The sequence below is a fragment of the Nyctibius grandis genome, chromosome 6 (genome assembly GCF_013368605.1).
Source record: "Nyctibius grandis isolate bNycGra1 chromosome 6, bNycGra1.pri, whole genome shotgun sequence".
Taxonomy (NCBI): domain Eukaryota; kingdom Metazoa; phylum Chordata; class Aves; order Nyctibiiformes; family Nyctibiidae; genus Nyctibius; species Nyctibius grandis.
In genome coordinates this window covers 21,067,278-21,080,594 of record NC_090663.1, presented here as the reverse complement: position 1 = coordinate 21,080,594, position 13,317 = coordinate 21,067,278, and the positions used below count along the sequence as shown (strand labels likewise).

General features: G+C 42.0%; 1 protein-coding gene across 4 annotated transcripts in view; it reads right to left on the bottom strand.

Annotated features, from left to right (window-relative positions):
- LOC137664733 (phosphatidylinositol 4-kinase type 2-beta) overlaps window positions 1-13,317 on the bottom strand; it is a 45,884-nt gene that overhangs the window by 14,849 nt on the left and 17,718 nt on the right. For 2 of the 4 annotated variants that reach the window (XM_068403129.1, XM_068403131.1), the window contains exons 6-9: window positions 13,119-13,186; window positions 12,523-12,622; window positions 9,860-9,993; window positions 8,706-8,765 (exon numbers count right to left, since the gene is read on the bottom strand). In XM_068403129.1, coding sequence (XP_068259230.1) covers window positions 8,706-8,765; window positions 9,860-9,993; window positions 12,523-12,622; window positions 13,119-13,186 — 362 coding nt within the window. Of the gene's footprint in view, window positions 1-242; window positions 358-564; window positions 2,271-8,705; window positions 8,766-9,859; window positions 9,994-12,522; window positions 12,623-13,118; window positions 13,187-13,317 lie in introns of those variants that run through there. The other 2 variants (XM_068403133.1, XM_068403132.1) reach the window with 2 other exon arrangements.

Sequence of the window (13,317 nt, the reverse complement as noted above, 5' to 3'; positions counted from 1 at the left end):
AGTGCCAGGCTTCCAGAACAAAGCATTAACAACGGCTGCTGTAAAACACAACCCCTCGCAGGAAACCGAGGAAGCAGCTAGAGACGAGCCACACAGGCGCCCGGGGGGTGCCAAACCCGTCAGCCCCGGGAACCGCGGCCACCTCAGCCAGGGCGTCAGAGCCCGCGGCCGGCCCCGCTCCTCGCCTCGGCGGGGCCCGCGCCCCCATCCCGCCCGAGCAGCCCCCTCGCCGCCCGGCTCACCGTGCGGGCAGCTGGGCGCGCCGGGCGCCAGGCCGAGCAGGGCCAGGCCGCCCGTCCCCGGACCGCACAATCCCTCCGCTTCAGCCTCGCCCGTGGCCGCCATGTTACCGCCCCCTTCCCGGCAGCCCTCGCCACCAGCCGGGCACCGCCGCTGCCGGCAGAGTGAGGCAGGAGCGGCACAGGCGGCGCGGCGGCGCCCCCCAGCGGCGCGGCGGCCCCACCGCCAAGGGAGTAATTGGTACCCCACAGTAACCGGGATGGAACCGACCCAGGGAGGGGCTCCTGACTGCAGGACAAACAAGACAGCCCAGCCTACAACACGTGCGTTTTACACTATGACTTTTATTTTCCTCAGTAGGCATGTCTGGTACATAAACACCATCTTTCATTTTATAATAAACTTGTTTGGATAAAAACAATCATGGAAAGTTTATAAAGGTGGGCATCTCAATCTTATTTTGAACTGCAGCGTACAGTGAGTTTCACACTTAAGGCTTAAACGTTTCAGTTAATCATGTGAATTGTTGACATGCTACATTAATATTTACATCCACTCAAAATTATAAAAAATAAAAGCATTTTATTATTTTTGAGTTCAACACTATTGCTTAGAATTACAAAATACAGCAATGTCCAAAATACTGAAGGTTTCATGAAAGCAGCAATTTTTCTGCCATTCCTAGTCTTAACGGTCCAGAAAATTACTAAAATAAAAGTATTTACCATGTTACATAAGCCACAGATCTAGGAACATGACCATCAAGTCTTAAATCCGGCAACTTAAACATAAATGGCAACTGGCAGATGAGCACGACATTGCTAAGGGCACGACCATAAGTCTCTGTGCTCTATGTATTACAGTCTGGGTTTTTTTTTTCCCCCGTTAAAAAAATAACAGTGTGTGTTTAGATAGAAATTTGGAAGGCAGACTGGCTCTGTGATGAACTCATCAGTGCAGATAACAGTACAGAACCACTTTGGTGACTATTGATGAACACATTTATATGCATATGGCAAAACAAACCTGTAACAACATGGTGCAGTTCTTTCCTTGTGATAGGTCTCTAAAGAAATATCACAATTTCCCACACATGTGCTTAAATACACAAGTTCTAAAAGCTACAGGTGAAATTTCAACCTCTGAAATGTACACACAGTTTATTTTGTCACAGAAGGAACTGTATGTACTTACTTGGGTTGAATTTTGCTGTAATAATTCAACTATTCAACTATTTTTGGTCCCCACGTGCAAAAAACCTACTTGGAGCATTTTTTCCCTTCTCCCTTTCTTTCATTTGTTTGTCAAGGACAGATTGATTTTTTTTTTAATTTTTTTTTTTTAGCGCATGACTTTTCAAGTAAGTAGCCTATGAAAAATCTATAAACAGCTAAAATATCAGGAAGAAATTCCAAGGAAAAGCATTTTCACAATTGAAGATAACATTCTGCACTTTTCTTTCAAAGATCATATAAAAAGAAATCGATAGTGTATAGCTTCTCACATTTATATTAAACAAAAAGAATTCCTGTTGTATTCAAAAGTTTCTCAGCATATGCAAACTGTGTATCTTCCCTTATTCAGAATATTATTCAGAATACATTAATTTAGCCTATAAAAATACAATATGGACAAGTTGTTCTCATTCCCTGACATAAGAACTCACAATTTTGACACAAAAATTGTAAACTTTTATTACATTCAAAATACATTTCTTAAGTCTTTAGAATTTAAGTTCTGAGGTGTCGGCAGTCAGAGCTCTTGGTATACAGCAGAACTACATTATTGCAGAGCCTTTACACAGAAGCAGCTTTCTGAAGTTAAGAGAAACCTACTCTTCCCACATGTTTTTGTTGCTACCAGGAGGAAAAGAAAGGCTTCCTGCTATGAAAGGTCTGTGTGAACGCATTACTCAGCTGCACAATCCGGCCCTGACTTCCAGAGCTACTTCGCTCCACAATCACACGTGGCATCTGAACAAGCTGAATGGGACTTTTTTCATCCTTTAATGCCTGAGTAAGGTTTAGGATCTAAAAGAGTAAAAGCAGGTAAGGTGAGGATGCACAAATAAAATGTGGCTAGCAGGCTTATAAATTTAGATGCTACTCTTAAATGCACACTGTAGAAGACTGCACTGTCAAATAATTTTTAAAAGATACTCTATTGCAAGCAGAAATATTTTATTTATTTCGTAACATTATGACATCCTACTGCTATCTGACTACCCTTCTATTATTTTCTTGACTATTTCATGCAATCCTCTCTGAATTTTTGGAAGATGTTAGAGACAAAAAACTAAGAGCATTTTAAATTTAGCAGGTCTCTTAAGAGCACTGCACCTTTAGTGAAAAAAACCCTACAAGACAGCAATCAACTGTATTTAACACAGGATCTACCAGGAGTTTAGCTACAAATTATTTTCCTATCAGAAGATATGAAGCCATATTATCAACCCATGCCAAACCCAGTGCTAAGATCAAAATTCAGCCCTCAGCTCCCAGGAGTCTTATCTTCCTCGAAAAACTTCAGTGCTCAGTAACCACCCTGGTAATTTACTCCACTTTCAATGTTAACCTGCTGAAAACTGAGGCAAGTATTCAGTTTAGTTCTGGTGACACACTTGCATTATCCTTAATATCAAGCCTTTTTCTCCCTTGCACAATGCCCCTTTCTTCCTTGGGCAACTTACTGATCCCCTGCTCATTCTGCACTTTCATAGCTGAAGAACCCTGACAGATCAAGTCCTTCGCATGGTTTACTGCAACTTGGCTCTTCTGGCAACTCCATCTGACATTTACATTTTCACAGAATCACAGAATGTTAGGGATTGGAAGGGACCTCGAAAGATCATCTAGTCCAATCCCCCTGCCGGAGCAGGATTACCTAGACCATATCACACAGGAATGCGTCCAGGCGGGTTCTGAATATCTCCAGAGAAGGAGACTCCACAACCTCTCTGGGCAGCCTGTTCCAGTGTTCGGTCACCCTCACCGTAAAGAACTTTTTCCTCATATTTATGTGGAACCTCCTGTGTTCCAGCTTGCACCCATTGCCCCTTGTCCTGTCAAGGGATGTCACTGAGAAGAGCCTGGCTCCATCCTCTTGACACTTGCCCTTTACATATTTATAAACATTAATGAGGTCACCCCTCAGTCTCCTCTTCTCTAAGCTAAAGAGACCCAGCTCCCTCAGCCTCTCCTCATAAGGGAGATGTTCCACTCCCTTAATCATCTTCGTGGCTCTGCGCTGGACTCTCTCTAGCAGTTCCCTGTCCTTCTTGAACTGAGGGGCCCAGAACTGGACACAATATTCCAGATGCGGCCTCACCAGGGCAGAGTAGAGGGGGAGGAGAACCTCTCTGGACCTGCTAGCCACACCCCTTCTAATACACCCCAGGATGCCATTGGCCTTCTTGGCCACAAGGGCACATTGCTGGCTCATGGTCATCCTGCTGTCCACTAGGACCCCCAGGTCCCTTTCCCCTACGCTGCTCTCCAACAGCTCTGTCCCCAACTTGTACTGGTACATGGGGTTGTTCTTGCCCAGATGCAGGACTCTACACTTGACCTTGTTATATTTCATTAAGTTTCTCCCCGCCCAACTCTCCAGCCTGTCCAGGTCTCTCTGAATGGCTGCGCAGCCTTCTGGTGTGTCAGCCACTCCTCCCAGTTTGGTGTCATCAGCGAACTTGCTGACAGTGCACTCTATTCCCTCATCCAAGTCATTAATGAATATATTGAATAGTACTGGTCCCAGTACCGACCCTTGAGGGACTCCGCTAGACACAGGCCTCCAACTGGACTCTGTCCCATTGACCACCACTCTCTGGCTTCTTTCCTTCAGCCAGTTCACAATCCACCTCACTACCCGATCATCCAGACCACACTTCCTCAGTTTAGCTGCGAGGATGCTGTGGGAGACCGTGTCAAACGCTTTACTGAAATCGAGATAGACCACATCCACAGCTTTACCATCATCTATCCACCGGGTTACGTCCTCATAAAAGGCTATCAAGTTGGTTAAGCATGACTTCCCGTTGGTGAAGCCATGCTGAGTGCCCCTAATGATCCCCTTATCCTTGATGTGCCTAGAGACAGCACCAAGAACAAGTTGTTCCATCACCTTTCCGGGGATGGAGGTGAGGCTGACCGGTCTATAGTTACGCGGGTCCTCCTTCTTACCCTTTTTGAAGACTGGAGTGACATTCGCTTTCCTCCAGTCCTCAGGCACCTCTCCCGTTGCCCACGACTTAGCAAAGATGATGGAGAGTGGCCTAGCGATGACTTCTGCCAGCTCCCTCAGCACCCGCGGGTGCGTCCCATCAGGGCCCATGGATTTATGGACATCCAGGTTGCTTAATTGGACCCTGACCCAGCCCTCATCAACCAAGACAGATTCCTCCTCTATCCTGACTTCTTCTGGGGCCTCAGGGGTCCAGGGCTCCTCAGGACAGCCTCCAGCAGTATAGACAGAGGCAAAGAAGGCATTCAGTAACTCCGCCTTCTTTTTATCCTCTGTCTCCAGGGCCCCCACCTCATTCATCAGTGGGCCTACATTGCCTCTAGTGTTGGCTTTACCTGCAATGTATTTGAAGAAGCCCTTTCTGTTGTCCTTGACCTCTCTTGCAAGGTTTAATTCCAAGGAGGCCTTAGCTTTCCTAGTTGCCTCCCTACATCCTCTGACAACAGACTTATATTCCTCCCAAGTGGCCAGCCCCTCCTTCCATGATCTGTACACCCTCTTCTTCCACTTGAGTTTGCCCAGCAGTTCCCTGTTTAACCATGCAGGTCTCCTGGTACCCTTCCTTGACTTCCTACCTGCTGGGATGCTCCGATCTTGAGCTCGGAAGAAGCAGTCCTTGAATGCTAACCAACTATCTTGGGCCCCCTTACCTTCTAGTACCCTGTCCCATGGGATTTCCCCTAGCAATTGCTTGAAAAGGCCAAAGTTGGCCCTCCTGAAGTCCAGGGTTGCGATTCTGCTAGCTATTCTGTTCCTGCCACATGAGATCCTGAACTCCACCATCTCATGGTCACTACAACCAAGGCTGCCCTCAACCTTCACCTCTTCAACCAGACCCTCCTTGTTAGTGAGGATAAGATCCAGCAGCGCTCCTCTCCTAGTTGGCTCATCCACCATTTGCATCAGAAAGTTATCATCAATGCACTGGAGGAACCTCCTGGACTGAGGATGGCTGGCTGAGTAGGCCTCCCAGCAAATATCAGGGTAGTTGAAATCCCCCATGACAACCAGGCCCTGTAATTGAGAGACTGCTCTCAGCTGCCTGTAGAAGGCCTCATCACCCTCCTCATCCTGATCCGGTGGCCTGTAATAGACACCCACAACAGTATCACCCCTGCCAGCCTGCCCCTTATTTCGCACCCACAAACTCTCAACTCGCTCCTGATCCGCCCCTGGACAGAACTCAATACATTCTAGCTGCTCACTCACATAAAGAGCAATTCCACCACCTCTCCTTAGTGGCCTGTCTTTCCTGAAGAGGACATAGCCATCCATGACCACATTCCAGTCATGCAAGGCGTCCCACCAAGTCTCTGTAATTGCCACTAGATCATAGCCCCCCGACCGAACACGGATTTCCAACTCCTCCTGTCTATTGCCCATGCTGCGTGCATTGGTGTACAGGCATTTCAGGGAGCGAGCTGAGCACACCGATCTCACCCCAGGGGGATGGGAGGCCTCCTGGTCTACCTCAACACTAGAGCGTTGCCCCAGTGGTGCAAGCCCAGCTACTACCCCATCCCCCTTCGAATCTAGTTTAAAGCTCTCCGAATGAGCCCTGCTAATTCCTGTCCCAGAACCCTTTTGCCCCTACGACATAAACCTTTCCCATGTATTACCGTCACGCCTGGTGTCTTATAAAACCTGCCATTATCAAAGAACCCAAAGCCCTGCCTGTAGCACCAGTCTTGTAGCCAGGCATTTATAGAGAGAATCCTACTATTCCATCTCACGTCATCACCTGAAAATGGAAATAGGGAGGAGAAAACAACTTGTGCCCCAGACTCTTTCACCAACCGTCCTAGGGCCTTGTAGTCTTTCTTCATCCCCCTCGGACTATGGGATGCAGCTTCTTTCCCACCTGTCTGGAAGATCAGCAGGGGGTAGTAGTCTGTGGCCTTCACCAGGTTGGGGAGTTTCCTGCTGATATCCCTGATTCGGGCTCCAGGTAGACTGCAGACCTCCCTGTGATGGGGGTCAGCTCTGCATATTGGGCCCTCAGTTCCCTTTAGGAAGGAGTCTCCAACCACTAAAACTCTTCTCTTCTTCCTTGTGGAGGAGGTAGCTATACGCCTGTCAGGTTTTTCTGACTGTGGTGGGACCTCTGATATAGGTTGCCTCTCCACCACATCCCCATTGGACCGGCTGTATTCCACTAGGGCTTCATATCTATTGCTCAGAGGCACCTGTGGAGGCAAGGTAGGCAAGGAGGCACTCGCCTTTTGCCACGGCCATAGACTTGCCTCCACTCACTCCTCTCCTCTAGGTTATTGTTTTCCACCTGAGAGGGGCAGAGTACAGGGGTCCCTCGATCCTGGGAGCTCTCCGGCAGGTGCTCCCATTTTTGTTGCAGGGAGGGCAGAGCCTGGCTCCACGAGTCTATCTCCATTTCAGCCTCCCGAATGCTCCTAAGCCTTTCTACTTTGGCTTGAAGCCTTTTCTAAGTTCTAACGCAATCCTTTGTAGATCTGTGTTACCTGGTTGCTTAGTCTCTATAGTCTTGAGAGAACTGTTTATCTTGGGTTTGAAATCCTTCAGAATACTTTTTCCCCTGCTTTACAAAACTATGCTTCGAACTACTTCTGGTACCTTAGATTTAAAGATCTCGCCCCTTACATGTAAAATACATTTCTCTTCAGCCTCCTTATCTTTGTCAACTAGATTCTTCATTTTCTAATTCTTAGAGTTTTCATTTTTAAGGAGGTATTTAGAGATGTTTTGGCTATCCTGCAAATTCGTCTTAACTGAATGAACCCATTATCATGTGGTCCAGATATCAAACTCTTCTATAACGCCCTTGTAACATACTTTGGTTTTACACCAAAAGCAAGTCTATAATCAGTGCTAAAAGGCATAATTCGCTGATGTTATTTCCAATCACATCCAAGAATAACTCATTATCTGCTTTTCTTCCCTAAATTCATGTCTGAAAAGCTGACATCTCCAGTGAAGCACATTCCTGTATAGCTAGAGATAGATTTAAAAAAAACTAAACCAAACAAGTCTCTGCTGAAATCCACCTCAGCGAAAGGGTGTGGAAAAAAGTGTCCAGATGCAGCCTTTATAGTGGGAGATATCTCTCAGTCATATAGATATTTTTTTTTCCTTAAGCCTTTTGTTAAATAACAGATTCCCTATAGCCAATTGTCTCATCACACAAAAGCTACTTAACACAGTTTAAGATGGATGAATACTTCACAAGTGACCTTCCAGTGACTGCACAAACTTCTCAGAAAAGTTATTTCAGAAGTAAATCCTATAATTCAGTTTAATAACTAAGTTTTGCTGGCTTTTAGCCACCACACATAGCTAATGTTAACTGGGGTTATGTTTGACTAAGCAGAGCTGCAGTCTTGTGCAAGGCACTTCTTACTATAGGAAACTCCATAGAGAAAAGGTCGGCTTAAGCCACTCTAGGAATTGAGTGCCTGGCTTTCAAGTATCCATGGTGAATTTATGAACACAGAGAAGTCAGTTTCAATAAATTCAGGGCAACTAGGACTATTAATTTATCTAGTCCAATTCCCTTACATTTTCACAAATCACTAGTTTATGCCTACAATGAATAAAATAATTTGTTCTTAGTTAAAGCTTGTTTGCTGGTATATCACACCAGTCTTAAATTTTAAAACAGCAAGAAGATGAAGAAACCCTTCTCCTCTCTTGTTTCAGTCTTAAAAGAAAAAAAAAAAACAACACAACAAAAAACCCCACTTTATTACCAAATTTCTAATATGAAAATGTCTGGATTACTTTGCTAATCATTGGTTCCAAGTATGGTTTTGACATTTGCTAGGATTATTACCTAATACTGCTTTCATGTGAGAGGTATTTCAATAATCAAGCATTTATTTTAATAACATAATGAAATTACGCACCAAATTCTCCATCCAAGTTTATGACTCTTCTCCAGTGTTTCAACTTTGAAATACCTTCTAACATATATAGGTATTAAGTCCTCCCCTGTCCCCCACAAAAACAATAAAACCCAACTACATTATTTAAGAAAATAGTTTTCTATAAAAAAAAAAGTCAGTATACACTTTCTGCTGTCTCATCTATACACAGATAAGAACAAACTCTAGAAAGAAATTTAGTCTTCTCAGATGAAAATACCTTCAAGTGTCTTTCAATTCGAGTGGGTTTTTGTAGCTCTAAAAAAACAGCTGAGAAGTGATGACAAATTAAATACATAAATACAAATGTAAAAAAGCAAGTCTTACCTGTCCCCTCATAACGGACATTTGGTTTTCAAAAGTAGCCTTGTCAAATCCTTTATCAGTCTTTAGTAAAGAAAACAAACAGTTATTATAGGAAATGACCCATTTATTTTTAGCTATATATTTAGCACGCAAATTCATCAATTTCATAACACCCATAGTCATATTTAGCAACATTATAATAACTTTTGGAAGCTTCAAATAGTCATAGTATGACCCACAAAAAGGTCTATTTATTGCAGCAAGCTTACATATGTGAAAATGAAGGATGTTCCACACCATAAAAGTAAAATACATCCGTGGATACCACTTTAGGGCATTGGTAGGTAGGCTTAATACCATCGCATAATGTTACACTCCTCTGTCTCTCACCTTTACTCTGGCAAAAGAATACTTCCTCCTTCAGATTTATTAAATACTTCAGCTTCCACTGGGTTTAACAGACAACCCACAGTCACTTTGAACACAACTGAGTCAACAATGCAAATATTGCAAATGTGTTTCAGGGTCTAGTTTTGATGTTACAGCTGCATTTTCACTAAAAGTTTGAAACTTCCATTTCTTTCCATCCTGATCATTCAGCTGATTTCACTTGAACATCTGACACAATTGTTTATGGAATGTTTCAGAGAAGGACCCTTCTTTACATGTCAATATTGTAGCACAGTTTCAGTATCTTTAAAATAAGTTTGACTTACTTTAAACATGGTCAAGATTTCAGCATCAACCTCACACGACATATGTATGTAAAATTAAGTATATGAAAGGTATGCAGGTACTTTTAAGTTACATTAAATACATGATTTCCTCAGGTTGCTACAGTTTATCTTAAGTGTATGCATACCACACAGGTAGTTAAATGGAGTTTTTACACAGATTTGTGCTATAAAAGTTAACTAGCTTTAACTGATTATGTGAAACATATATATAAGGTAATTATGTTTTCAGATGAGCTGATTACTATCAATTAGTCACATTAGTAAAACAGTTTCCTCTTAATTGTATAAACCCTTTCTACCATACCAGTTTTAAAGCTAAAATAGCACAGTACCATGACATACAGAAGTTAAATTCATAAAAAGAAAAACCATCTAACTGTTCCATTACAGGTATTAGCTATTTCAGTAACGCTCAGTTCAAAGAAGCACTCAATTCACCTTAAATAGTTCATAAAGATCTTCACAAAGATCCTGTACGAAGTTCATGTCAGAAATGCGAGGAAGAACTAAGTCTCTGGTCTCCTGAGAGAAAGGAACTTTTGCTTGAGGAAGCCAAGCCCAGTGAAAGGGATCTAATGCAGGAAAACAGTACACTTAATGATTAACAACAGGCAAAAATGAAATTCTCAAGTGCTTACCATTGATACAGTACTCTGCTGCCTACTGGAAGTTCTCAGTAACACACCATTTTTCACAACATTGTTACCCCATATACCGCTTTTGGCTACAGTTACAAAAGCAGCTTTACAGCTACTTAGCCTTTTTCTCCAAATAGTGAAAATACATTTTAAGTAATAAATATTTAGTTGAAGCAGTAAGTAAAAAAGGTATATAAAGTAAATACTGTAAGCAACAGTAGAGGCCTTCTCCTAGTTTAGTAATACAGTTTCCTTTGAAGTAAAATAATGGCTGCAATCAAATAATATCCTTCAGACGTTTGACTCCTCCTGAAGAATTAACAAAAAAGTAGCTACTATTTTTAAATAAAATTTTCAGTTCATTAAAATGCCTTCTAAGCACGCTGAGAAAGACATTCTTAACTTTTCACATAATTGCTATTAAACAGCTTTGTCAAGAGATATTGTAAGAGTAATTAATATTACCAGATGTTAAACAAGACACCAAACGGTATCAGTTGGAGGAACTGAGGAACATCACTAGTTGCAGGTCACCCATTGAACTTCCTGACACTGCTCACAGTCTGTTTGTCCAGTTCATATCTCAGGTTTGACTACAAGAATACGAGAGACCATGCAGAAGGCCTTGTAAGAGTCAAGGAAAATCAGTATTCACTGCCCTCCCCTCATCCACTGAACCAGTCATCTTGTCATTAAAAGCTGTCTAGTCAGTCAAGCACAATCTGTCCTTGGTAAATCCATGCTGGCTTCCCCATCATCTTCTTGTTCTTCATGTGCTTGAGCATGGCTTCCAGAAGGATTCATTCCACAATCTTCATGGGGACTGAGGTTAGGCTGGCTACCCCGTCATTCCTTGTACCTTGCGTCTTGCCCTTCTTGAAGATGGAGGTGATACTTACCTTTTGCTAGTAATCAGCAATCTCCCGCATTACTACAGTCTTTCAAGAGTGATAAGAAAAGCGCCTCACAACATCAGCCAGCTCCCACCATGTTTCCAGTGCATCCCCATCTACTCCTATGAACTTATGTATGTCCATTTTGCTTAAGTGCTCCCTTTCTTCTGCTTTGGGTAATGATTCATTCCCAGAGGCTCTGCTTATGAGCTCCAAGACCTAAGAGCCTGAGAGCAAACCTTACAAATGAAAATTGAGGCAAAGTCAGCATTTAATAACTTGTTCTTTCTTATGCCTTTTGCCTTTAGGTCCTTGCTACACTTCTCTTCAGTCCCACTCTCACTTCTAATTTACTTAAGCCTTTCTTGTTGCCCTTCACGTCCTCTGCTAGCTTTACTCCAGTTGAGCTTTGACTTTCCAGACTCCATTCTTCCGCTTTTGGACGAAGTCTCTATTTTTCCAGGGGATTCTCCACATCCCTTTTTTTTCTTTTTTAAATGTACTTAATTTTTGTGTCCCAGTTCAGTCAGGAGTTCCCTGTTCCTCCATGCTGGACCAACTTCCTGCCTTCTGGAGAAGCTGTTCTCTGTCTTTGAGGAGGTCATCCTTGACAATCAGGCTGCTCTAGTCATCAAGGAAACATGATCTACCCTCCAAGAGCCTATGATTTTAAACAACATTATGCTACAAGTTACAGAATTGTCACACACTTGTGCAACTGCAAAAGAATTCTAAAGGACCATCCAAGTTTATTACTTTTGATGCTGAAATAAAAGATGGTATAAAATAAGCAATAATTGCCATGTCTCTAGAACAGCTGCAGAAGTGACTGTAGCCAAGAGATGTGTAGGACAGTAACTATTGAGTATCAAGATGTCTGGGACTATACAGACCCCTGGGTGGGGTAATTAACTAGCCTTTTGACAGCAAAACTAGCCCACACTTAACTGCCATAATTATCCGATTGACTAATAGTCCACAGGAATAATTGTGAGCCCTCTTGGGCTCTTCCCTCTAAACTATAAGTACTCAGAGATGTGGTCAGAAGCAATCTAGCTTTAAGAGTAATATCAATTTTCAGTCTGCTCAAAAATACTAAAGATTAACTTCTACAACGTAAGCTAAAGCTGAGGACAAGTAAAAATAACATGTAACTTGTCTACAACAGTACGCTTGGTTTTGAAAGAGAAATTCATCCATTAGAGAGACAACTTGCATATCCTTGCACTCAAGTTAACTTTCCACCTTAGTTTTCAAGAAAACACATGAGAAACGTGTTGCTAATTTTTTCCAATTCCACCATCAGTCAGTTTACACACGGTAGTATGCTTATAAATATCCATGCATTAATATTGTTTAAAGGTAAAAAAATATGAACAAGGACTAAATCACGTATGCCATTGCAAAAATGGCATTTGTTGCTAACTTTCTGAAGAAAAGTACATTATTTAAAAATTCAATACATAACTACAGTGATTTCTTAGTTTCTTGCTACAACAACCCAAACAAAAAATACTTATTTAGAAGTTATTCTCCCAAAAGGAAGATGACTGAAGAATACAATACTTACATGCCCTCCACTCATCAGGATGCTTAAAAGGAAATGCTAAACCATTGTCAATTGCAGCAATTTTAATAGTAGATTCTTTAGTTACAGTCCATTGGCTATCCTACAGAAGGAAGATTTCACAAATAAGTGATACCTATGTGCTTATAAAAATAGTGAAATGCATTAAAAATACTAAATAAAATACTTTTTAGCTTCACTGCTTAAAGTCAACTTAAACAATATAAAGGAGTATCCAAATAAACTCCAGCACATACAATTCTTACTCTACCACCATTAAAAAGGAGCCCTTCCCCAAATACAAGATAAGCAGAGCACATAAATAGCTGAAGAAATGTGCTTGAGCAACAGTGGGTAGTTTTATTATCATTGCCCAAGCTAGTAAAGAAAAAAAACAGATCAATAACTTCTAGCATTGCTCTATCCAGACTAGTCTAATCCAAGTAGTTTTTCCATTCATTTCGCCTAAAATAATTTGCAGTTATCATATTTCTTGACACCATGCACCAGGATTAAAGCCATGCACTTAATCCCCTGCAAGACCAAGTTATAAAACTAACAATTTAAAAAACAGAAGTTTCAGAGTACAATTTTCTTACCTTATCTGACAGATCAAGTCCATCATCTTGTTTTTCATACCTGACTAACCAGTTATCGTTACCTCTGTCTTTAAACAGGAAAATGCATGTCACAACACATCATTTATAAAGAAATCATCACCTAAAGTGATATACAATGACTAATATTGTAAATTGAGAATTTACCAAAGGAGTCAGGCAAAACTGTTCAAAAAGTTTT